At 42.9% G+C, this 25,412-nt stretch overlaps 2 protein-coding genes across 5 annotated transcripts in view; one reads left to right on the top strand and one right to left on the bottom strand.

Moving 5' to 3' along the window:
- Positions 1-1,528: 1,528 nt before the first annotated feature.
- Positions 1,529-4,644, top strand: selenop (selenoprotein P). Its single transcript, XM_015972873.3, has 5 exons — positions 1,529-1,683; positions 2,233-2,463; positions 2,636-2,848; positions 2,949-3,066; positions 3,154-4,644. Exons 2-5 carry the CDS (start codon positions 2,261-2,263, stop codon positions 3,775-3,777), a joined length of 1,158 nt encoding a protein of 385 aa, XP_015828359.3. The 5' UTR covers positions 1,529-1,683; positions 2,233-2,260; the 3' UTR covers positions 3,778-4,644.
- Positions 4,645-11,819: 7,175 nt separating this feature from the next.
- Positions 11,820-25,412, bottom strand: part of ghra (growth hormone receptor a) — a 59,274-nt gene continuing 45,681 nt past the window's right edge. For all 4 annotated transcript variants that reach the window (XM_015972871.3, XM_015972872.3, XM_070546145.1 and 1 more), the window contains 5 exons: positions 25,224-25,377; positions 24,908-24,998; positions 24,369-24,438; positions 20,417-20,637; positions 11,820-20,338 (listed from right to left, as the gene is read on the bottom strand). In XM_015972871.3, the coding sequence (XP_015828357.3) occupies positions 19,600-20,338; positions 20,417-20,637; positions 24,369-24,438; positions 24,908-24,998; positions 25,224-25,377 (1,275 nt within the window). In that variant the 3' untranslated portion in view covers positions 11,820-19,599. The remainder of the gene's footprint in view (positions 20,339-20,416; positions 20,638-24,368; positions 24,439-24,907; positions 24,999-25,223; positions 25,378-25,412) is intronic.

Here is a 25,412-nt window from a genome sequence, read left to right as displayed (position 1 = left end):
CTAGAAAAATGAAAAACATCAGATAAATTAAAGTAAGGTCCCACAAATTTTATTTACGGTTGTGCAAATAAGTCTCATTTTCAAGAACATAGTTAAGGCGCTGCAGGATTACTACTTAAAGAGCAAGTCACCCCCAAATCAACTTTTTTTCCTGATAAACGATATAAATGTGTGTCTAATGGTGCTGCAGACACGTGTAGTCAATAGTTTTGCACTTTAGTGCATTTTAGTTCAAATTTAAAATTTCTGCCTAAAACTGTCAGCGATGCACCGTCGTCAGGTAAAACCTCAGCACTACATTTGAATTTAAATCTGCCATCGCTATTGGCTAAGAGGTACCCTAGAATGTTAGCTGGTACCATATGATGCCACAATGTCGTTGTGAGCCTGTGTGAGTGTGTGTGTGTGTGTGTGTGTGTGTGTGTGTGTGTGTGTGTGTGTGTGTGTGTGTGTGTGTGTGTGTGTGTGTGTGTGTGTGTGTGTTTGTTAGCGGCTCTGCCCTCTCGGTCTGCTAGGCAACAGCATTTTTTGCATTATTCAAACAGGAAGTGGGAGTGGAGTAATACTCTGGTAGGTTCTGACTTGCTCTTTAAGCCAGTCACGTCAGATCCTTTAAAAATCACTGTTGAGCATTTTGATATAGGTCGACGTGTGTCCTAAAAGAACTTGCCAACCACACTCTGTAACTGAGTAACAGTCTGGAACAAAGTCATAAAAAGTCACATCATTGGTCGTTTCATTATTTGTTTCTTTTTACGTTTTTCTGTGTTAAAAAAAGAACCAAATAAAAGCTGTTTTTTGTGAAACACCTTTGCTTGCTGTGTTTGTTAAAAAAAGATATTTGCTCAGACAGCCTCTTCTGTATCACTTCCAGCTGGTTGCACATAAAATCACATTACTGTACAATAAAACCATTTACAGCTAGTTTACATAATCCCAGCTATCAGTGTTCCACAGATTACAGTTTCACGTCTAACACTGCTGTACTCTAAAACTGACCCTTAACCTGAACCTGGGTTCAAACGTCTTCACAGGAAACTAAATGTTTCATTATTTTTGACTCATCGTCCATCATTACTCTTTTATTACTTATTAACTCCTGTGTTCAGCACCACAAAGTAATCCATTCCTTCTTTTTTTACAAGCCCCGACTCGCCGTGTTCGCGAGGCTCTGCACAACCATGCTGGACACCAGCCAAAGTCCTTCCCTCTGTACTTTCTCTTCTCCGGTTTCTACAGCAAGCTCGGAACACGGTTGTGCAACTCTTATCCCTGCACTTTAAAACCCGTAAAATGAATCGCACTCCTACAAAATGCAAAAGCAGCAAAATCTGATGTGGACGGCAGATGCCTTCACTTTCTCCAAAGCTGACAAAGCCTTAAAACGTTACTGCAGGTGCAGCTGTTTCCTCCACACACACGCTCGTGTCCCTAAAAAGCACTTTACATTAAACTTGCTTGTGCTTCATTAACAGCAGGATTTCATGGACTATGTACTGTCTTCGCTTGAGGAAAGTGTTTGCATCAGCAGACAGCTGTGGGTGACCTTTGTCCTCCATCCAGACAGAAAAACAACAGGCTGGGTATAAAAGGGGGGAGCGGAGGAGGAAGATTCTTGTTTTTGTTCAAGGACTTGAATCGAAGCAGAGCTCAACAGAGGGAGAGAGACGTTTTATCCAAAGGGTAAGCAGCAGAATTTCTCACCAAAACCCCCAAAAGACAGCATTTGAGGTTAATTTTGGTGTACGAGTGTTGCATTACACCCTTCTTGACAGAAATCTTCCTTTTTCCTGCAACGCCTCTGATCATCGACTGTTTTCAGGCGCTGCTCACTTCTTTGCTTTAGTAAACATCGATGTGTGTGTCATGCTTGGGGAAGAAAAGGAAGAGCTTCGAACACACCAGCAGGCATCTTCTGCTCAAAGTTGCTTTCTAGCTATTGTTTTTGCTCGTTGGAAGATTTTTGCACACATGAATAGAAACTTCAAAGACAACTCTTTGCAAAAATCAGGTTTATCTAATCAGCACTTAAGTACAAATTTGTGACACTTATTAAGATGTCGAGATTTTGTGGATGTTGCAATAATTAGCCACATTTGAACTATTTTACCCCTGTGTTCCCTTTTTTTGCTGACTTATTTCCCTCTCCTCACCTCTTGTTTTCCCACTTCATCCGCCCCCTCCTGTCTTCCATTCCTCCTTTTTTTTTTTTTTTTTTTTTTTTTTTTGCAGACTGGGGCAGAGGAGAGGTGCCACAGCGATGTGGGTGCGCCTCAACCTGCTCCTCACTCTCTGCCTGCTCCATGGGGGCGGTGCAGAGAGTGATGGGGGCGGGCCTCTCTGTCAGCTGCCTCCCTCCTGGACCGTGGGGGAGGTGGAGCCCATGGCGGGGTCAATGGGCAAAATGACAGCGGTGGCCCTTCTAGATGCTAGCTGACTGTTGTGCCTGGTGCAGGCTTCCAGGTATGGCGCATACGCATCACTGCATAAATGAAAGATTTTAAAGTAAACTCACTGGTTTCATGTCCTGCAAACTGATGCATCCTCTTTGTACTTATAAAACAGACATTACTGATAAATGAGCTACTAATACATTGATTTTAATCTCACTTTCTGATGATAATTTGATTTGCAGATTGGCTGCCCTGCGCCAGAAGCTGGAGGATCAAGGTCTGAAGGATGTGGTCTACATGGCCATCAACCACCAGGGGGAGCAGGCACAGCGGCTCAACCCCTTGTTGGCACACAGACTCACAGAGAGCATCACACTCTACAAACAGCACGTGCATCAGGCTGATGTTTGGCAGACACTGAATGGAAAAAAGGACGACTTCTTCATCTACGACCGGTCCGTTGCGTGGCGGCCGACAAGTTTCGCAGCGGCGATGGCAGACTGCTGCTTTGAGCTCGTCGTTTGGTATTCATCATCTCTGCCTCTTTGCCATCAGGTGCGGCCGTCTCACCCACCACATGTCCCTTCCATACACCTTCATTGGGCACGGCCACGTCGAGAGTGCAATCAAGAAAACCTACTGCAATCGCATATGTGGAGAGTGCTCCCACGAGGTAAAGGGCATCCAGTGAGGCGACAAGAGTTCACGTTCAGTTCTTTGTCAGATAGAAGTGATAAATTCATCTTTATGTGTCCAACAGAGCAACGAGACAGCAGCAGAGTGCACAACGATGGACGCTGCACAGCCTGAGGCTGGGGACCACACCGAACACGCGCAGAATCATCACCATGGCCGCCATGCTCATCATGGTCATCATGGTCATGGCCATCATGGGGACAACCATGATTCTGGCCATGGCCATGATCAAAACCATGATCATCGCCATGGGAACCACCATGGCACCGATCATGAACAGCGTCATCAAGGTGTCAGATCACAGGAACAAGATCAGCACGCTCCGTTAGAACGTCACAGCATGCAGCACCCTGTGCTCACACAGCAGATGTTTCCGGAGGTCCACGCGGCCCCAGTTAGACCCTGAGGGACACAGAAGGCCAAATGAAAAGCAAAGTACAGCTGACAGTGGACGGCAGCCTCTGAGAACGAAGCCGCTCCTGAGGCCAGCTGATGCTGACACTGACGCAGGCTGTCGTTTGGCGATGCAGGTAGCGAGCATCAGCAGGGCCTGTGACACTGTGACGAGGCGTTGCCCGCCTCTTGACAGTGACACAGCCTGATGAGCGAGGCAGCCGGTAACGTCAAGGAGACCTGACAGTGACGCTCGCCTCCTGCTGACTGACAGCAGCCCGAGCCAGCCCGGTGAGCCTGACCTTCTGGTGTGGGAAGCTGAGCATGAGAGCAGCTGTAAGCTGGTCCTGATGCCAGCCGCCACCACCCAGGCCGAGCGCTGGAGATAGAGGGAGGGCCGTCTTCACAGAACAAGCAGGCGGGGTCCAAAGAGAAACAGATACTTTATTACTCATAAATTGGATTTACCTTTTAGGGGGAAAAAAAAAACACCCTAGTTTTGACATCTCTGCGTCTGTGCTGCGTTCCTCCTGTCTTAGGTGTACTCGCGGTCGTCGTGTTCATAAACGACCTCCTTCGTTTTGCTCTCGCCATCCTTTATGAAACCAGACGCATAAACTATGCTCTAGTGGCGTCTGTATGATGATAGGCTGAAGGGAGAGAAGAGGGTCCTTCAAGAAGACGGTGAACCTTGAAAACATTAAAGAATTCAAAAGATGCAAAAAATAAATAAATAAAACGAAGCATCTGGTTAGTTGGGGAGGGTGTGGGACATCGTTAGCAGCTTTCTTTCTTTTATTTTCATCTGGAAAACACATTTTAGGAAATCTGACTTTTATATTTAGGAAAAGGTTTTGATCAAGATTAAAAACACTCACCTGATTTTATACAGATGAATAAACTTTAACACGTCTCAGGTTTCTGTTCCACACACACACTGTTTCATACAAGATGTGCCTTTAATGAAGCGTAGAGACTGCCAACCTGACACACTTATTCAAAGCTAGTTTAAAATGAGAGTTTTTAAGGGTGGAATATTTTCTGTACCTTATGACGGTTTCTGTGGGAAGACAACGGTCACCCTGAAATCCTGATGTCAGCACAGAGAACATTAAGTGTGTTGGTGTTTGATTGGAGACTTAATAAAGATGGTTTAGTACTGCTTGATGTGTGTGTGTGTGTGTGTGTGTGTGTGTGTGTGTGTGTGTGTTCCTACTCAGTACCCAAACTGGCATTTTCACTCATCTTCTGAAGACCGATGGGCCTTATTAGGGCCAAAGCCCGGTCCTAATAAGGCGGACGGACCCCCGTTTTAGACTTATGGGTGAGGTTTAGACGTAAGATGTGAATTAAGTTTTTGTTCAGTTGGTTTAGGAATACGCTGGTTAGGGTTATAGCATCTCCAAAGGACCCCAAAGCGCATTCATCCGTTCACACACATTCATGTACTAGCGCTGATGAGCTAGAGTTTCCAGATTTGATTTTCCCTTGTATTAATGGTGCGTTCCATTTGTACTTGGATATTCCAGCTTCTTAGTAGGAAAGTTAAATTGGAACGCCCCACAAAATCAGATCTCCCACTTTGAAAATCTCCAGTTTGGAGGTTCTGTTTGGCGTGCCCCATAACAACAGTAGCTGTGGTGAAAACATGTTTTTAAAGACAAACTTATAAAGGTGCATCTAACATCAGTGTTACATGTAGTTGTGTTTTTTTTTAGGTAAACAGAACACACCACAAGGCCCGTTGTTAACAGCATAGACATGTAATAAGTAGACGCTGCATCGACCACTACTGCTTCTGGCGGCCACACTTGTGACCAAGAGCCGACGCAGACGTTACTGTTGATAATGTCTACAGTTAACAGTATGCTTTAGCCTTGGCTTTCTCATTTAAACTTTGCTCTTAAAACAACATTTGGTCATGTTTTCTACCAACCAGACAAGATCGGACACTTTTGACCTCTTTGTGAGCAACTTTGAGGTTGCCGTCCGACACAACAAAAACATGTTTGCTGAAAGTTTGAACCAAACACCGTAGCCAGAGCGATGATGCATTCTGAGATGCTGAACGGAACTCACGCTAGATGAAAAATAAACTGATGAATGAGCAAGGCACCACAGGGAGTTGAACCCTGTCTCATTACTGAGCGGGGCGACGGTGGCGCAGGAGTTAAGTGCTCGCCCCGTAAACGGAAGGTTGCAGGTTTGAGCCCCGCTCAGTCTCTCGCTGTCGTTGTGTCCTTGGGCAAGACACTTAACCCCCCTTGCCTGCTGGTGGTGGTCGGAGGGACCGGTGGCGCCAGTGCTCGGCAGCCTCGCCTCTGTCAGTGCGTCCCAGGGCAGCTGTGGCTACATCGTAGCTCATCCCCACCAGTGTGTGAATGTGTGCGTGAATGGGTGAATGACTGATTGTGTTGTAAAGCGCCTTGGGGGGTTGTAGAACCCTAAGATGGCGCTATATCAAATACAGGCCATTTACCAACCATCTCCAGTGCCTTTAGCATGTTTGTGCAACAGACTGGTCTTTTCCCGAGTACTTTTCAGAGTACCCCGATTTAGAGACACTAATTTGGAGGTCTGATATTAAATATATTAAAATCAGAGTGACAATAAGAAAATCAGTCTTTATGCTTCAGCTGCTTAAAATAATTTGCAAATCTAGGTCTACAACTGGGTTTAGTTCAGATGGCTATAATTGTTTTAGAAATGTTTTTAAAAAAACTATTCTTCCTAACGCCTTTCAGGGGCACGAAAAAACTGAAACCATGAAACAGACTTTAAAATCAATTTTAAAATACACTAATAGAATTGATAAAAAAAAGAAACAAGGCTAAGGATCTTCACTTGTTTTTTCAATATATTTCTGGCAGGATCTGGAGTCTTATTCATTAATTTTCGTAATGTTCGAACAGAACATGAAAAGAAACGCGACTCTTCCACTGCCCCATTTGCTCTGCATTGTTTCATCCCCACGAAAAATACAATTCTGAAGGAGTTCTGTGTGTGGTAGAGTTGCTAACGCTAACGGTTAGCTTCTTTTTTTATTAACTATTTAATAAAGTATTATCAACTGCTTAACCATATTAAGTAATGTATTACCAAGGACATCCCCCCAGCTCTTTGTCCTAGGCTTCCATCCATCCATTTTCATCCGCTTATCCGGAGTCGGGTCACGGGGGCAGTAGCCTAAGGCGAGAGGCCCAGACTTCCCTCTCCCCAGCCACTTGGGCCAGCTCCTCCGGGGGAATCCCAAGGCGTTCCCTGGCCAGGTGAGAGACATAGTCCCTCCACCGTGTCCTGGGTCTACCTTTAGGTCTCCTCCTGGTTGGATGTGCCTGGAAAACCTCACCAGGGAGGCGTCCAGGGGGCATCCTGACCAGATGCCCGAGCCACCTCAACTGGTTCGCTTTTCTCGTGTGGAAATTTTCTCTTTTCCAAAATGTATCAGCAGATGGCGATGAATGCTCAGTGAGTCATCACTGCTCTTCTTGTTTACCTACATGATTTTTTCCCACCATGTTTGTTGTGAAATACCTGAAAATAAGCTTTAACCCAGGGGTCAGACACTTTTGTGACTGAAATGTTAACAAAATAGAAACATTAATTTTTTTTATGATTTATATAAACAACCAATTAAGTAATTGTTAAATCTTCTCCTTTTAACTCTTTCATTTATTTGGTGAAATCAAGGGTTAAAATATCAAAAATTTGATTTTTAAAGTAATGATAATGTAAGCTAATGATTCAAAGGCCTTTGTTTTTTTAAACGTTTTTTTTTTTTTTTTTTGGTTGACCTGCTGGTAAAATAGATGACAGTAACTTGTGGGGCAGCGAGTAGCTCAGGTGGTAGCACAGGTTGTCCAGTAATCAAAAGCTGCAGGTTTGATTCCGGCTCCGACCAGAGAATGCTGCTGTGTCCTTGGGTAAGACACTTGACCGGCTTTGCCTGCTGGTGGTGGTCGGAGGGACCGGTGGCGCCAGCGCCTGACAGGCCTCACCCCTACCAGTGCGCCCAGGGCGTCTGTGGCTACATTGTAGATCATCCCCACCACCATGTGAATAGGTGAATAACTGATTGTGTTGTGAAGTGCCTTTGGGGGTTGTAGATCCCTAAGAAGGTGCTAAACGAATACAGACCATTTACCATTTCATTTGTGTTTACTGATGTTTCATTTTAATATAAAATCCAGTTCCAGTAGATGTACATAATTACATTCTGTTTTGTCTGAAATATGAAAGTGTTTAGTATCCTTGTGGGCTCCTTGTGTGACAAAGTTGCTTAAAGCCATACAATGCAACTTTTTTACATTTTTAAATAATTTTCTTGAGCCAAAATGTGCTCAAATGACCATTTACAGGGTTAATGAAATGTCACACAAACCCCCATTGCCCCCCTGTGGCCAGAATATCGCACTTGCAACTTCAGAGTGCCGGTCCGGACTTAGAAAAAACTTAGCTAACACACCTGGAGCTTCAAGCATAATTCCTGCTTGTTTTAGATCACGAACACAGCTGATTTGTTTGATTTAGTGATGAATCGATGCTGAACACCAAGGTTCCTTACTTTGTTCTCGGAGATGAATTTAATGCTATTCAGGTCAGGTGATTGACTCAGCAATTTCTTTTATGAATTCTTTCACCAAATAGAATATTTAGTAAGAAACCACAATGTAACCATAGAAACATAACTCGGGATATATGTTGTGTGTGTGTGTGTGTGTGTGTGTGTGTGTGTGTGTGTGTGTGTGTGCTCTGTCTTCTCGATCCCCAGTGAGTCGTGGTGGATGGCTGCTTATACTGAGCCAGGATCCTCTGGAGGTTTCTTCCTGTTAAAAGGGAGTTTTCCTCTCCACTGTCGCTACATGCATGCTTAGTATGAGGATTGCTGTAAAGTCACTGACACTAGTCAGTGACTTGATGCAATTTTCTGGGTTCCTTATATAGGAAACTTTTTTCAGATTGGCTTAATGAACTGACCTCTGTTGGAATGTTTACCATGTGAAGTGCCTTGAGACGACTCTTGTTGTGATTTGGCGCTATATAAATAAACTTGAATTGAATTGAACTTGAATTGTAGACACTAATGAAGGCTGAGGAGACATTTCAGCTGTAGGTGTTAAAAAGTCTGAATGGCCTAGTCTCCCTTTAATCCAAACAGAGAGCAATTTGATGTCTGCATTTTAAATACAGTTTTGGTGAAAAATGGAGATGTTTTTAGCTAATTTCAGATATTAGAACGATGAGGAGTGGTCTTCTTTTATTATCTTTATCATTAATATTAGTTTGTTGTGGAAACTTCAGACATATTTTGCAAAATCAATTTTCGGTACATAAAATTTACTCAGGCTCACGTCATTCTTAGTTACAAAGAGCCTCTTCAGAGGGACTGAAGGGCCGCCTATGGATCCAGAACCATAGATTGCAGACCTTTGCTTTAATAAAACGTTTCATTTTAAGTTCTCAACTAATGGGATTTATTTGTCTTCAAAATGTTTCATCACATCAACACAAATAATCTATTTTCAGACTGATAACAACTTTGTGTATCAATGAAAAAGATCACAAATACTAAATATTATGGATATTAATCATCATTAATCACTTCACACAACCGTAAAATTATGAAAAAATGTCTTCAACATGTTCAGTCAACTGTTGTGGTACACATTCATGTTGTTTTAGCAGATTTTCTGAAACATTAACAACATTTTTCTCTTTTCTCGCATTGAAAACCCTCAGAATGAATCTCAGTTAGACTACAGTTCAGAGGTTTTGTCTTTTTGTTTTCTTTAACAAGTAATTCCATCATCTATAGTTGACAAAACTTTAATAAATTTGACTAAATGTTGCCCACACATGCACGGATGTACTGTTGACCTTCAGATTTACATATTTGAAAGAATCTTAGAGCAACACCCTCGACTCAGTGTTATGTGGCTGAATGTTGGACAGCAAGTCCTGAAAAGGTCAACAACCAACCGGAGGTAATAAATGAGGCTGAGGTGGACAGCTTGTGTGGGCGTAATTGGGCTGAAGATCCAGTACAGGGGAACGGTGACTTATGGGTAATTACCTGCAATGTCCTGAGACAACGAGCTGTGAGTGGCTGTCTCTCTGATTCAATCAGCCCCACACAGAGCAGCGCAGTACACAGCCTCCGTCTTAATTGTCCAATATGCTTTCCCCTCAATGCACAACTGTTTCCCCGTCTGCTTCCTCCAGCAGCAGAAGCACAGAGATAGAAATAGAGAGAATCACATACTTGGGAATTGAACCACACAAGTCCTTCTGTGTGCCCTCAAACAAGAGAGCATTTTCCACCTTTCACTCGTAACACACATGCATGCAGTTCCAACGTTTCCTTCTCAAACTCCTGCGTACAGTCCACGTTAAAGGGGACAAAGAATCAAAACCAACATTTTCTTGTTGTTTGTGAATAAAGAAAGCTGGGGTGGTCAAAAGTAGCGCGCCAAAAAGTTTAAGCCGTGTGTGACCTACTTTTTATGTAAATTAGAAAGTTTGAAAATGACAGAGAAAACCTTCTTTTCTGAGAAACCTGCCATAAAAACATCACAATGTGGAGTTCTTCCTCCTCCAATCTGCAGTCTCCAGTGTCTGAGGCCCTCTGGTTTAAACCAACCAATCAGCAAGAAGCTAATTAGCATTTTCCTGTCCTGGTCAAGAGGGAGGGGTAAACAGCTTTTTTCACAGCAAGGCTGATTTAAGGTTAGTTTATGCTTGACGCGTCCGCGAGGTCCGCACGGCTCCGCGCGGAAAAGTTCCGTCATCTTAACAACCGCTCCTCCGCACAGCCCAAAATTTCCACAACGCGCACCTGGGAAATTTTCTAACCACGCGGACGGTTGGACACGGAAAAACATGGCGGACCGGCAAGAACTAGTATGGCAGAGGTTCGTAAATACAGACATTTGTATGATTCAGCTCTCAGAGATCACCGTGATCAACATGTTGTTAATAATTCTTGGAGAGAAATAGCTCGCACTGTCGGAAAAGACGAGGACGCTGTTAAAAATGCTGGAATGCCATGTTGTAAACAACAGTAATTTTTACTTCTACTATGGTGTAGTGTTGGATGCATGCCGTAGAGCTCCATGCTGCCCCCTACAGTTTGGGAGAATATTGGCTCACCGCAGAGACGAGCCGCATGAACCATAAACGCTGCGAGGTGTGAAGCGCGTTCCAGCCGCGAGCCGCATCACCAAGCGGAAAGTGAATGCGTCAAGCATAAACCAAACTTTAGGGGGTTTAGAATGGCCTGTGTCAGGGCTCCGGGGCAGATGAAAGCCAAAAGAAAATTTCGTATGCTTCTTAGGTTACGTTCACACTGCAGGCAAAAGTGCATTAAATCCGCTTTTCCTCCCACATGCAAACCATATCTGATTTTTTCATGACAGACTGAATGACACTGATCCGATTTTTTAAAATGCGATCCGTGTCACTTGAATACGTAGTACTAATTCCGACACATATCTGATGTTTTTTTTAAAGCAACTGCAGTCTGAACGGTCATGTCGCATAAATCAGTCTCCTACATCCTTGAAATACTCTCTGAAATCAGCGGAGGTGAGCGTTGTGTGTGGACGTTCCTGAGGAGAAGTGCTGACAGAAGGGTTAGCATGTCTCGGAGAGTCACTAGTCAGCTTGTGGCCAGCCTAGGCACGCTAACGGCTAGCCTCTCCGATGCTAACGCCAGTCTATCCATGCTAATGGCCCGTCAAGGGGGTAGGAAATCCAGCTAGTGGCCAGCCTAGGCACGCTAATGGCTAGCCTCTCCAATGCTAACACCAGCCCGTCCAGACTAACGCTAGCCTATCCATGCTAATAGACAGCGTAGGGAGTGTGTGAACCAGTCAATGACCAGCCGAGGGCTGCTAGTCCCTATCTAGTAATAACGCCGGTAAAGGTGCTATTCCTCAGTAAGCAGCGCCAGCCTCTCAGTTACCGGCACCAGCTTATCATTAATCAGGTCGGTAGTTTGCTTCAGAATTTATATAGCCTCCTGCTGCTGGGCAGTAGTCTTAATTTTGGCCCCCATACTGCGCCATACATTATGAGCCCCAACAAATTCCCAAACTTTATACAAAGGCCTAAATAATAGTTTCCAACTATTAAAAATGTTCTAGGACCCCTTTGAAAGAAATCTGAAAGTCAAGTTAAAATCAACTGATTTAGCTTACATTCACATTTTCTATACAGACATTAAATAAGATGAAAACTAATTAACAGGTCGAACATCCAGTGAGTGTTCAGTCCAGATAAATTCAAGCATGAACAATCTGTTTAATTTCTGAAGACAAAGTAAACAAAACCAGCAGACAAGATGCTGTACTTTTTATTGTGTAACTTGTTGAAAGCTTATTGATTACACATACACAGCAGAAAGGCTCAGTGGTGAGAGGACAAAATGAACTTAGCAAGAAACAACACGGTTCTTGGCCCTAAGGAAAGCGGCAGCAATTGGACTGATAACAGTGGCTCTGTGTTGGAAAAGTAATAAAAATGGAGTCATGTTAAAAACTGAAGTTGCAGCACAAATATTTCTGAATGTGACATGAAATAGTATCTGTTTTGTGAGCCTGGACGACAAGTAGCAGAAGACAGGCAAGCTTTAATATTTGAAGCCACAATACATCATAATAAAGAAAGCCGACTTTCCTCAAATCAGTATTTATGAGCTAAACAATTTCTGTTGCATCCTAAAAATGCAATTCTTTGATTAATGAACAGTAACAACCAGCACTAATTCTTGCAAGATTATGTACAGATGTTTTAAAAATAAAAAAATAGGCTGCAGGCCAAGATGCATTGTAAAAAAAAATTGCCTCTGAGGCAGAAGTCACACAATAAAAGTAGGAGAACGTATCTCACCCCACATACGTTTTGAAATTAGGTTTAACTGTATTCATTCTATAGCAAACATTAAATACTCCATTACATCGATCTAGAAATCTGTTAGTGTAAAATACCTCCTATAAACATAAACTCTGTGTAACAAAATTTAAGCTTATTCATATCGAAAGTTCCTCAAAAGTCTGATTACTGTGCTGACCAGAAAAACACAACGTTGTTTCATAGCAACATGTAAATCACCATATACAAAATCTGAATAAACATCAAATATATACTGTATGTGTACAAAGTGATTCCTCTAAAGTGTCCAGATAACGTTTGCTGTTTGGCACTACACTCTACAAAATTAAATGTTAAATACACTTAATTAAATTATGTCATCTGGTTCCAAAAAAACATAGTTGTGATATAAGTAAAGAGTAACCCGGCCTTTCCACTGGACGCGTAAGGGCGTTTTACCCGCGAGCTCCCTTCCCACCGCGAGTATTTCACATGTAAGTAACAGCTGATCGCGGGATGCTATAAAATCACTGGAGAACTGCAAGATCGCACATGATGGAGAACGAGGGCAGTGTATCCAAAATGGTCTGTGATTTATTTTCTGTTCCATTTATCTCGGCTATGGAGGTTTCCCACCAGAGACAGATGCGCCGTGGTTTTGAGGAGTCAAGTGGTCACTCAGGACGCGCAGCGCCGCTGAGCGCTTCTCGGAGAGTTGCGCGATACAAAAATAGGAAGCGGAAAGTGACTCGTTTTTACGTGATCAGACTTGCTGTCGTGTTTTGAGGGACGAATGGGCTCGACACACGGGAGGCGACATCGCCTCTCCTCCATTCATTTTCAATGAGACATGAGCGACAAAGCGATAATCGCGGGTCTCCCTCCTACTAAGCGAAACGCGAAAAACATGCGTGTGAAATTTTGCGCTCGTGCACGTGTCGTGCACAGGCGACCCAGCGACGCGATCCCAGAAAGTTGAAACATTTTCAACTTTTCATCGCTGTCGCTCGGACGAGGACCAATCAACGGAGGTTTCATTCACTGACCAATGAGCGGACAGGATGCTCCGTACACCTCCGAGCAAACATGGAGGAGAAGTTGATTATTATTATGTTTTATAGTAAAATCAGAAGTAAGATTTCACATAACTCTAGCAGCACCTTGTGAAACATCATATCTACCGCTTTATTAACTCTGAACCGCTTAAATAACCTTAATTCCCTCCAACCTGACACAGCCAAACCAAACAACGGAAGTTTCGATTTCGCCATGGAACAGAACGCGTAGACAGCTTTGCCGCTGGCCGCGGATCGCCTCCCGTGTGTCGGGTAATAAAAGCGACAGCGACAAATTTCGCTGATCGCGGTCGTTTGTCGCCTCCCGTGTGTCGAGCCCATAATTCATTCAAAATAGTTAAGTACGCTATTTATTATAATATTTTAAGATCAACAGTACTTCAAAGTTATCAGTACTCGGTGGGTTTGTGCCATAAAGCTGTCATAATCTCTGTTGTAAAGTACTCCACAATGCTGTGAACAGCTGCAATGCTTGAAATAGATTTGGCGCCTATCTGCAGCGCCTCGACGCGGCGCTTCTGGGGCGCGGCGCTCCTCGTGTAGCCACTCTCACAACTATAATGGCTTTTATCTAAAATGACGGTGCGGCGCAGGTGCGTCCATATCTGATGTGCCCCGGGCTTAACGACGTATTGTTTTTCTAGTTTAGCAAGGGGATTGTGCAGGTGACTTTTATTTTGAAAGGTTCCGGATGTTTTACTCTTACTTTCGTGTTCGACTTTCTGTCCGGCCCCATCTGAACAGCTGAGCTTCACGCAAAAATGTATCGACGCTTACGCATCCCAGTGATACACATTGTTACACACTAAAGTAAATGTGTTTTACTCTTTACATTCAAGCAGCCGTGTTTAGTAGAACCAGTTGACTTAACTTGGTTAAGTAAATTCAACATTTCGTTTTTTAGATTGTACGTAATGAATGAGCGCAGCGAACTGGCTAATAAACATCATCGTAGTAAACATCTGTACAGTTAGCTTGAAGAAACAAGAAAAAAAGCACCTCCCGCCTTCTTACCCTCACCGTTACAAACACTGTTTCCAACGTTTCCTCAGTTTTTGTGATTATAATTTCGTTTCCAGTTTAACATTCACAGTCACCAAAGAGTCTTGCCTCTTTTCTTCATGAACACCGATGGTGTCTGGGATTTTTGTACGTTTTTATTTCCAACGGGAAGCAAAACCATCTTTTGGTAATGAAACACATAACTCAATCACATTTTCTGCCCAGATCTGATCACGGAACATTTAGAAAAAGAACATGACTGATGAACTCTCGTGATGGAATCAGTTCCACCGCAATAAGGCCGAATGTAAGGAAACAAAAAAAAGAAACATGCACCAAGCAGCAGCACATAGTGACAAGTGACATTTAACGATAAAATATATATATTTGTACATTTTCAGCACTATTAGTGAATATATTAAGACATTCAGCGACAGCATAACTTGCTGGTTTTATCAGTACTAAGCAGCAGCAATAGAGCTCTGATATCTTCCCATAAACAACAGAGATAGAGAGAGAAATGGCACGTGATTTATCAGATTCACATTTTTAACCCGTCTTCTTATGGTGCTTGCTCTGTCTGTTTGTTGTGCCATTATCTGATACAAAAGACTAGTTTAATCTTTTAATCCAACTAATTATTTAGCTCCAGAAAAAGTTGGAAGTTTTTTTTCTTTATGAAAAATTTATTTTTTTAATGTGATTCATCAACAATGCGTCTCATTCAGCCACGTACCTGTTGTAAAAAATATATTATTTGTCTTATCACAAAACCATGCATAGCGCAGTTGACTTCTCTAGCTTATCATGTAAATTATGCAATTTTATCCTGTTTGAGATAGGCATGTTATTAAATCCTTGTGGCAGAATACTGAAAATGAAAACACACGAGGAACCTTAAGTTACTCGGGTTACTCATGCAGACCTTTTATTGAAAGCTATGTTGTAGTAAACAAAGGGGAGGCTACCAGCTAATGTAGCTAAATAATTTGATTACGCAACACACTATAAATATTTCTCTAAATTACATTATTCTAAGAAAGGTAAGGGTCATAATAACTAGAGATACATGATTACACTCTAAGAAATAAAATCTGGAATTTACTTAACTGAATTATGTCAAATGGTTTCACAAAATCTAGCTATTTAAATGTAATACATTTACTTTTAAGTAGGAGTGGTTCTCTATTAAAAATGTATCTAATTATTTAGAGGCTTTGTAATTAATTATCTTGATTAATCACATTTTAATCATTCAAGACAATTTGCACCCAAACATTTTTTTAGGAATGCACCAATACCAATTTTTTCCAAACCGATACCATTCTGATACTTAGATCTGAATATTCGCCGATACCGATACCGATACATCTACCACACCAAAAAATGCAACGATTTGGAATACAGATTTTATTTTCTTCTCTGCTTTCAACAGGAAAGGACTGTGAGGTAGATAAAAAGTAAAATATATGAATAGAAATCATCACAAAACTAAAATATTAGGTGAACAGAAATGACAAGTTACAGTGAAGCCATTTTCAAACAACTGTGTTGGTATCTGTTCCTGGTATCGGTTAACTTTTACCAGTATCGGTATCGGTGCATCCCTAATTTTTTTTAAAATAAAAAATATTGTTAGTGAGGCAAAGATGACATACCCACACTTTAAAGAGTATATTTCTGTAACCACAAGGTCTATTTGATTACTTGGTCTCAGTATAATGGTAACCAATGTGGGATTTGTTAGGATGTGTAAATATTTGCATAAGTGTTACTGATGAAGTGTAAATGGACATGGAACATTGTAAATATTGTGTACTGAACTGAACCCTTACACACTAGCATCATCTCCACTTCGCCTGGACCGGGTTGGGAGCTTCCTCATTTATTAGCCTTGGATTTTCCCACGGCAACCGGCCATCTTTTCAGCCCTCTTCCTGAGGCGATCTGCCTGGAGCAGAACAGGGCCGACACACCCACTGCTGGCTGATTGGCTGGCTCAAAATCACGCGTACCATTAAGCCGGGCGTACACTCTGCGACTTTACTGTTTTGAGCCGATTTTCCACTCGTGCGAGAATCCACAAGATCGGGGCGAGTTTTGCGCCGAGCGTCGTGTAGTGCACGGGGGTTACGAGAGGCGATTAACACCCGATCAGCAATCGTGAGCTTGCACGGACTTCTGGCGTGTTTGATATTTTGCTCGTCCCTCGTGAGGGTATCGCACTGTTGAAGCGGCGCTGCGAGCAGCTGCGACCCAAAAAGTACCAGAACTGCTCACGGCGCATGCGCAATCCTGCATCAACGCCGCTCGCCCGCTATTTCCCTAATAACACACGTTGTTTGTTTTTATTTCTACACGTTTTTTTACTCACAAAGATGGTCAAGAAAGCGTGTTTGTTGTGTTCATGTCAAATTAAACTGATCACAAAACACAGATTTACTTTCTTTATTTCGTTTTCCTCATCCAACCCCCATAAATCCCTGTGTCCTCCTGCAGCACTCCTGAAGGACAACAGGCAAAACAAGACAAAAAAGTCTGACTGTTGAGTAAAAACTGCTATTTTTAGCATATTTTTAGGTCCAACGTGTTGCTACCAGACGTACAGTGTGAGCAGTCAGGTCGCATCCGAGAACTGGGTCGTAAAGTGTGAGCACATGACTCGTGAGATCTGCCCTATGAGGAAGTCGTACAGTTTGAGCTGAAGCTGAGTGCTACGGGTGAAAAAGTCGCACAGTGTCCGCCCGGCTTTAGGGGGAGTCTCCGATAGGCAGAAAGAATCAGCCCGCAGGGGCTTTTCATTCATTATCATTCCGGATGCTGTGGAGTTTCGAGCCTCTGACTGAAGCCGTTTTACTCTGTCTCTCACTGCTGTGAGGAGCGCACACACACACACACACACACACACACACACACACACACACACACACACACACACACACACACACATACTCTATGCTGCCAGGCACAGCAAAGCAGGATGCAAAATCAGAGTCAGAGAGTCTCCAAAAGCATGACTGCTCACACCGCTTTTGTTCAATTATGGAGACACTGCAGACTTCTCTGCGTTCTTTTGCCCCGCCCACGTGCTTGGAGATGCGCTCATGACATCATAGGCCACAGATCGTCTATGTTCTCAACTACGTCCGCATTCCTAAGGCAGTGTGGAACGAATGGAGCCAGGCTGGGGCAGGCTGAGTGGAGTATAGCCGATGCTAGTAAGTGCCTTTATATAGAGGTGTAGTGTAGAGTTTAGGAGATGTTCTGCTGAGGGTTACAAGATGAATGCTGTGTGTTTGCTTGTCCCTCCTGCACGCTCGAGCTCAAAGGGGTAAACTTTCAACACATTTTCCTTTCTAATTAATTAATTATAATTACCCGCATTAAAATCCCACCCATACTTTTAACACAACAACGTATAAAACTGTATATTACCCTTTACATTTAGGCAACTAGGTTTAGTGGAACCAGTTGACTTAACTTGGTTAAGTGAAATCAACATTTCATATTTTTAGAGTGTACATACCCAAATTTTGCCATCTGCCATTTTGGGACTTTTGAAGGTTCTTAAAATTGTGTTTTTGTGTCAAACTATTTTCACGGCACAATGTTTTATGACTATATCCTGTGACTGTGGCAGAGGAGTTAAGTGCCCGCCTCGTAACCGGAGGGTTGCAGGTTCGAGCTCCATTTGTCACAGTCGCTGTGCCCTTGAGCAAGACACTTTACGTGATTTGTCTCCTAGGAGTGGTCAGAGCGACTGTGGCGGCAGTGTACAGCAACCTCTCCTGTGTTAGTGTACCCCAGGGCAGCTGTAGCTACACTGTAGTTCATCACCCTTGTGTGAGTGGGTGTGTGAATGACGCTGTATCAAATACAGGTAATTTACGATACATAAGCAAGGCAACGTTAGCTAAAGTATATAAATAAGGGGAATGTTTTATATGTGAGGTATGAGTATGTGCATGCGTGGTTTTTGAGTTCACACTTGTGCATATTTTTTGTAGTGCGCCTGTGCACAAATATGTTTTTACTTTGATTCATTTGGCGGTACTGGTTTGTGCGCAGGCTTGCAAAAAGTCATGCACAGACCCAAACCACATGAGCATAGTACCATAGCATTAAAAGATAGGCAATAACACTGTAATAGGCACAAGTAGCTAAACAGTGAATGTGGCAAATATGAATAATAAGTATATTATGATGCACTTTCACAGTCTGTCAACCTATTCCAGTTGCTTTCTCTGCCAAAACGACACAAGATGACGCCCAAACAGAGCATGACACATAAAGTTTCTGTCTAAAGAAGTTCTTATGAGTGGGTGACAGTTTCCCTTTTGTTTAATGATATAAATGAGGTACCTTTGGGTGAGGCACTTGGAACTGCTACATGTTCTACAGCACAGCTTTGGGTCTGAGCAAACCCTTCCCTCACGCTCAAGTAATTACACTTCACTCCTGCAGGTGACACAAATATATGCAACTATATTTTTTATTAGGGTTAGTTTAACACTCAAGTGTGCCTCTTAACTTCCCTTTTAATGTGTCTTTTCTTGTATTTACTTCAAAAAAAATTCCAAACTAGCGTCCAGGATTTTTGCACATCACTTAAATCCATTAAATTTGAATAATCCAAAGAAATATTCTGATGTTGTTTAACCCAAATTGTCTTTTTAACAATGAAAGCATGTCTAGCCCAAAGCTTGGGATGCAGATCTGCATAGATATATTAAACCTTTTTTTTGGGAGGGATGGGGGAGCTAGGTAAACAATATCACAAGTACTATTAGGACAACGAGATAGGAAACTTTGGGATACATGATGTGACTTAAGACTTGCTCTACACACAAGCAGCCAGAGATGTAAGGCAATCGAAGACCACTGACCTGATCATTTTATTACAATCATGTGTTTAAAAAATCCTAAATTTGGTTTGTGGTGTTGAAATTTGGTTGTTTCTGCATTAGTTTAATCGATTACCAAATTTAGCAGACATTTGCAGATATGTGGAGCACATGCTGACTTCCTGCATGGACTCATCCGTCCAGTGTGCTGCAAGCGTTTTATCTTCTCCTTTTGGTTAACAGCAGGAATCAGAGTGAGAAACTCCAAATGACTTCCTGGCCGAACAGCCTGGCGTTAACAAACGGTCTGGTGGAACTTTTGTTTCACGATGAGAGGTTCCCCAGCAGATCTGGGGTGACGTACCCTATGGCCACTGGGGCTTTGAGGGGATGCTGAGGGAGGCAGGGAGGAGGAGGCTGCTGGGTGGGCAGATTGAGGAGCAGACTTTGATGAGTGTCCAGCTCCTGTACTACAGTGTAATCTGCCACGGGGGCAAAAAGCCGAGTCTGGGGGGAGTCGGGAAGAATGTAAGGTGACTGATTTGGCTCTGATGGGGCTGCAGGTTTGGTCTCCATTGGTTGAGGGTATATGGTTTGGTAACCCTCCCCAGGCACGAGAGAGCTGGGGGGAGTGCTGATCTGCCGGGCAGTAATCTCTGAGGTGTAGCCACTTCCGTCTGGATCCACGACGAGAAGTTGGAACTGAGGCTTGTTCAGCTTGGACGTGTCTTCACCCAGTGTCCCTTTCTTTTGTGATTCCTTCTCTGTGTTCTCCTGGATTCGGAGTTGCTGGCCAGGAGACAGCACCACCCCTCCCGAGGGCATCACATTGCTGACCTGGGCATATAAATCTGTGTTGATCCAAGTCGGCTTCCCTTCAGATTCAGTTTGGATAAGCGGGCTTTTGTTTGTCTCTGAGGCTGGTGCTTTTTCATCAGGATGCAGGAAGGCTTCTTCATCCTCAGGCTGGCCTGGCAGAAGAGAGGCGGCCAGCAAATGGGTGTCTTGTTCCGACAGATCTGTGTCGTAACAGCTAGCCCGGCCCGAGTCATCGTCGGGGTGGCTGCGGGAGAAAGAGCGATAATCTGTAATCTCCCAGTAGCATGAAAATAACCCATTTACTTAAAAATTTCTGCCCTACCTGTCAGCGCTAAAGCACCCAACACTCCTTTGGGGAAGACCAAGCAGCCTTTGAGTGTCTGAACTTTTCTGGTCCTCCTTCTCTCCACAGTCTGCATCCTCTTCATCCACTTCAATGAACTCCACCCATGGCTCATCTTGGTAGTAATCTGAAATATAGGTTGGCAGGCCACCAAGGCCTCCACCATTCAGGATAAAATCAAGCTCCTCGAGTTTCCCCTTCTGCAGAAGAACAAAGCATCAGAAGATCAGGACATTTTCTGAGAATGTCATGCAGTTATGTAAATGCATAAGTAACTACCAGGATTATTCATTAAGGATTTTACACGTACGCATTGTGAGACCTTCCAGTACACCTTGTGTTGGCTCCACTAGCAGTCAGCAGAGATTATTATGCAGCCTAACAAGCCTAAGCCAAATGAGCCACATGGCCACACACGTCTGTTTTCAATTAAAATTACAATGTTGGAAACAAAAAAATGTTACGCAACACTTTATATAATCGCTTTATTGAATAACAATGTACAATGAAATGAGCTGTCCACTCCGAGTGTTTTAAATTGAACTGGGAATGGATTTTTATGCTGCAAATGGATGAAAATAAATAAGGGACAAATTATGAAAAGTTGATCGTTTTACTGAAGAATTGAAACTCAAGTTTACAATAAGAATTCAAGTGTAAGAAACACTCATGCACACACCTAGCACACGAATACAATAAAAATGACACATTAAAGGCACACTTTGCAGTTTTGCTTGCTTTTAGCACCCCCTACTGTCCAATATTAATTATCTGTGGTCAAACCAAGCCCCCATAATTCGGGTCTGGATGTGAAGCAAAACAGGGAATGAAATAAATTGCAGTTCCCCCCTCATCCACTAAGAAGCGAGCAAATCCTCATTGACTCCCATGTTAAAAACACCAATTTCACAGCAGAAATAAACATGTTTACAGCCTGGTTCCAAAACATGTTTTTGGTTTAAATGATCTAGTTTACACTCATGACAACTCTGAGGGGGGTGAATTTTTTTCTCACTCTTCTGTTTAAGTGTATTAAAAGCCTAAAATTCTGAATAATTAATGAGCATCAGACCCACGTGACCACAGAGCTAGCTCCGGCGAAAGGTATCAGCCTGAGCCTCGGCCTTGCCTGAAAACTGTTCCGCCATTTTCAGTTTCTCAACTTAAACCATCAGTTGTGCCGTTTGTGCGTTCTTTTTTTGGATATTATTTGTGCAATTGTTGGACAAAATGACTTGCTGTGGCATTAATTGCACTAATAGAGCATCCAAGGAGTCTCCACTTCATTTTTTTCGGTAAGTAAAATTATATTTATGTATTTTAGGTCACTGCCGAGCTGAGCTTAGATTTTAACATGTACTGTTTAACCATGAAATTTAAATGTAATAGGGTAAAACCCAGTGCATTTAACATAACGCTGCACTTTAGAAAATGGGTTGAAATATAACATGTTGGTGGAGCTGGATTGCGACTATCGGTATGGTCCCCTCTCCTCATTGGCAACTCGGCATATCTCTGACCACAGCGGCGCCTGTCTGCTGCGCGGGCTGCCGGCTTGTGGAGATCTCGGATGGAAACCGATGTTTTCCACCCGCTTCTCCCCAGCGGCAGCTCGGCGCATCTCTGACTCAGAAACTCTGGTGTTGTGCACAGTTAAGTCCGGTTGTAGCTAGGTAGCTACCTCCGTTAGCTTAGCTCCCACCTCTGTGTTAGCTTTGGGTTAGCTTGTACCTACATCACTTCAGTTCGACGGGTGTCGTCAGTTGATCCCAGCCTTACAGCCCCACTCTCGGCTCCACCTCTTTTCCCTTTTATGGAATTGTCTGGGCATGACGGTCTCGTGTGACACAATCAAAATGGCGGTGGTGGCCACCTCCCATTTTGGATAAAAACTTATAATACAGGCCTATGGACAGGAATCGTCCAGTATATATATGTCGATGGGTCAAACCAAATCTCCTCGCTGTGCATTCGTCCTTTTAACACCTTAATCTAACAGCTGAAAAATCTCCCAGTTTTCCTCAGTGTCTACAGGAGTGGTTCATCACTAAATTAAACAAATCAACTGTGTTCATGATCTAAAACATGCAGGAAGCAGACTGCAGCGCCAGGTATGTCAGCTCAATTTTTTCTACGTCCCAACACAGTGACCCGCCAGTCTGAAGTTGCAAGTGTGATATTCTGACCACAGGGGGTGGCGGAGGTCTGAGTGACATTTCATTAACCTTTTAAAGGGTCATTTTAGCACATATTGGCTCAAGAAAATGATTTAAAAAAAAGAAAAAGTTGCATAGTGTGGCTTTAAGGGGGCATTATGGGAGTTTGACAGCCAAAACATGTATAGAAATAATAAATGTCTTCTTCATACATTCTCCTGCAATGCCCTGGTCCTGTAGAATGAGCCCTGGCATTTTTACTGTGATTGCCTGTTTTTCTGTAAAATCACAGAAAAAGAGAGCTGCTCGGGTCGAGCAGGCTGCTTCATGCGCGTTCACGCTCAGGCATCGCCCGTAGCATATGCTATCCGTAGCTTTAGCAGCAGAGAGAGAGGCAGTGCCACTTTGTCGCTGTTCCTAACGCCTAGTGACAAACCTAGCTACATTTCTGAGGACCCTTAAGCCCCCTTCAGACAGGCCACAAAAAACGGAAATGTTCCGGACTCTGTCCGTAAGACCTTTGTGTCTGAATACAAACATCCGGATATCGTTTTCCGTAATTAAACCGGACGAAGCCCCTAGTAACAGGTCCGGACTTGTCACGGACAGGGTGGCTGCTTCAGACTGGTGAGGTCGAGTTCCGGACAGGGAGGAGGGGGAGGAGGAGGGGACCGGGGGACGCTGTGCACACCTAGATAGCCCGCTGCTGTAGCATGCAGCGAACCATGGCAACTCGCCTCCTACGGTACCGTCTAGACGCGCGACGGAGTGCTTCACACCGCTTCAGAGATTCCTTTAACCATTGAGCTTCATCATCCAGGTCTCTTATGCATCTTCGTGTGCAGAATTATGCTTAACATAAGTCCGATCCCCCCGTCCCCGTCAGACATCTGGAACTTTTCCCTGCTGTGTGAAGGCAGCCGAAAGGACAAGTTCCGGTACAAAAGTGGTGTGTCTGAAAACACAGTTCTGGTTAAAAACCGGATTGAATTGTCCACTCATATTCCAGAATGTCTATCTGAAAAAGGTTTTAGCTACTTTCTGTAGAACTTTCTTCTAGATATTTCCTGCAAATTTGCAACAAAATAGCCATTTTCGCTCCGAACCGTTCTTTGAACGTTGTTTCAGCTGTCATCAAGGATATAAACCTTACAGATACGAGGGACGTCACTGGCGCTTTAGCTAACCTAGTAAGATGCTGGACTCTTGTTTCAGAAGACCTGGATTCGATTCTGGGTGGGAACATAATTTATTTAGAGTTTCTTTTTTACATTAATGGTATATTTTTTTACAATAAGATGCCCAAAATTTTATTTGAGCCTCGCCAAACGGCATTGAATTCACAGATAAAAAAGATGTGGGTTCAACTTTCATTTTGGAACAATTTTTCAAGCAAGGGAAGGGAATGATCTGAGCATGCAGGAGGACTGACCCATCATAAACCTTTGTCGGCTGTGCTGAAGAGAAAGGTACAGAACCAAATTATTTAATTAATTAGCTGTGCATTCTCCTGTCCTCTGTCCTCTGGGCCACCCACCCACCCACCCACCCACACACACACACACACACACACACACACACACACACACACACACACACAAGGGACTGTCTCAGCTGTTATTTTCGTTAAGGAGTGTGCACGTACAGCATGCGCGCCTCGTGCATGAGCCTACTATTGAAGCTGCCGTTACGCTTTTGGCCTGAGGGGGCAATCGCGAGCATAAAAATTCAAAACTCAATAAAGTCCCTTTAAAAACAGACAACGACATAAATACCTTTAACAACTCTGAGTCGATGCCTTTGATTTTGGGTGCAGGAACAGGTGGCAACAAAATCATCATTAATCTGAAATGATAAAAGTGGGGAAAAAGTTTATTTACTAATAGCTTTAATAATCCTTATCAGAATTGTGATTTTTATCATGCTAGTTAGCTGATAAGAAGATCCCTTAATCAAGTTTTTAAATCAAAATGTATTTTATATATATATATATATATATATATATATATATATACACTTTATGTTTTTTTTCCATCTATGGTAATTAGGGTTAGCCTGGATTGTTAAATATATTGAATAAGCAATATTTTATTAATAAAGTAAAAATAATTAAAGTTAGCAAAGTTTATGTTTTCCACTCATCCCTATTTTAATTGGAATTCTTTCAGTTCATTAATTATTTTCTTGTTGGTAAGAAATACTCCACTAAAAAAACACACCCTCCCAAAGGTTTATGGAAACCCAAAAGGGTTAATATTTCTACAACGGTGTTATATTTAAACACGTGTGTTTGACAGAACATGGATGTTTTTACCTCTGCTGGTGGGAAACGACGATCAGCATGATAAGAATGAGGATACCAGCAACCCCGAAGGTAAGAACTAGAGTGAGCAGGACAGCGGACTCTACAAAAAAAAAAAAAACAAGTTTGTCAAATTAATTTTTCTTGCATCTAAATAATGTCTTTTTTTCACTAGTCCCCTTCAATGTTAGTCTTATTTTTAACAAACAAGTAGAGGAAGGGGGTTAAAAGTTGATGCACCTCTTAACCAGCACAGGAGGTAGTCACAGGACTGAATTAGTGTGTACGCAACCAGCAACAAGGCTTATTCACACATACACTACTTTACCTCTGAGAGGAATCTCTGTCACTTTAACAAAGATCGAGTCACTGAAATCCCCAAACTTAGGAAAGCCCTTCATCTTTGTGCGGATGTGCACCTCATACTCTGTCCCGGCTTGCAGGCCGTAGATTGTCTGCTGAGTATGCGGCTGTGTCTCCAACTGAAAGTGATATTTTTAAATTATAAGTTATGACA

Source organism: Nothobranchius furzeri, chromosome 17, assembly GCF_043380555.1.
Source record: "Nothobranchius furzeri strain GRZ-AD chromosome 17, NfurGRZ-RIMD1, whole genome shotgun sequence".
Classification (NCBI taxonomy): domain Eukaryota; kingdom Metazoa; phylum Chordata; class Actinopteri; order Cyprinodontiformes; family Nothobranchiidae; genus Nothobranchius; species Nothobranchius furzeri.
Note: the sequence above shows the minus strand (reverse complement) of the source record. Positions and strands in the feature narration are given on the sequence as shown.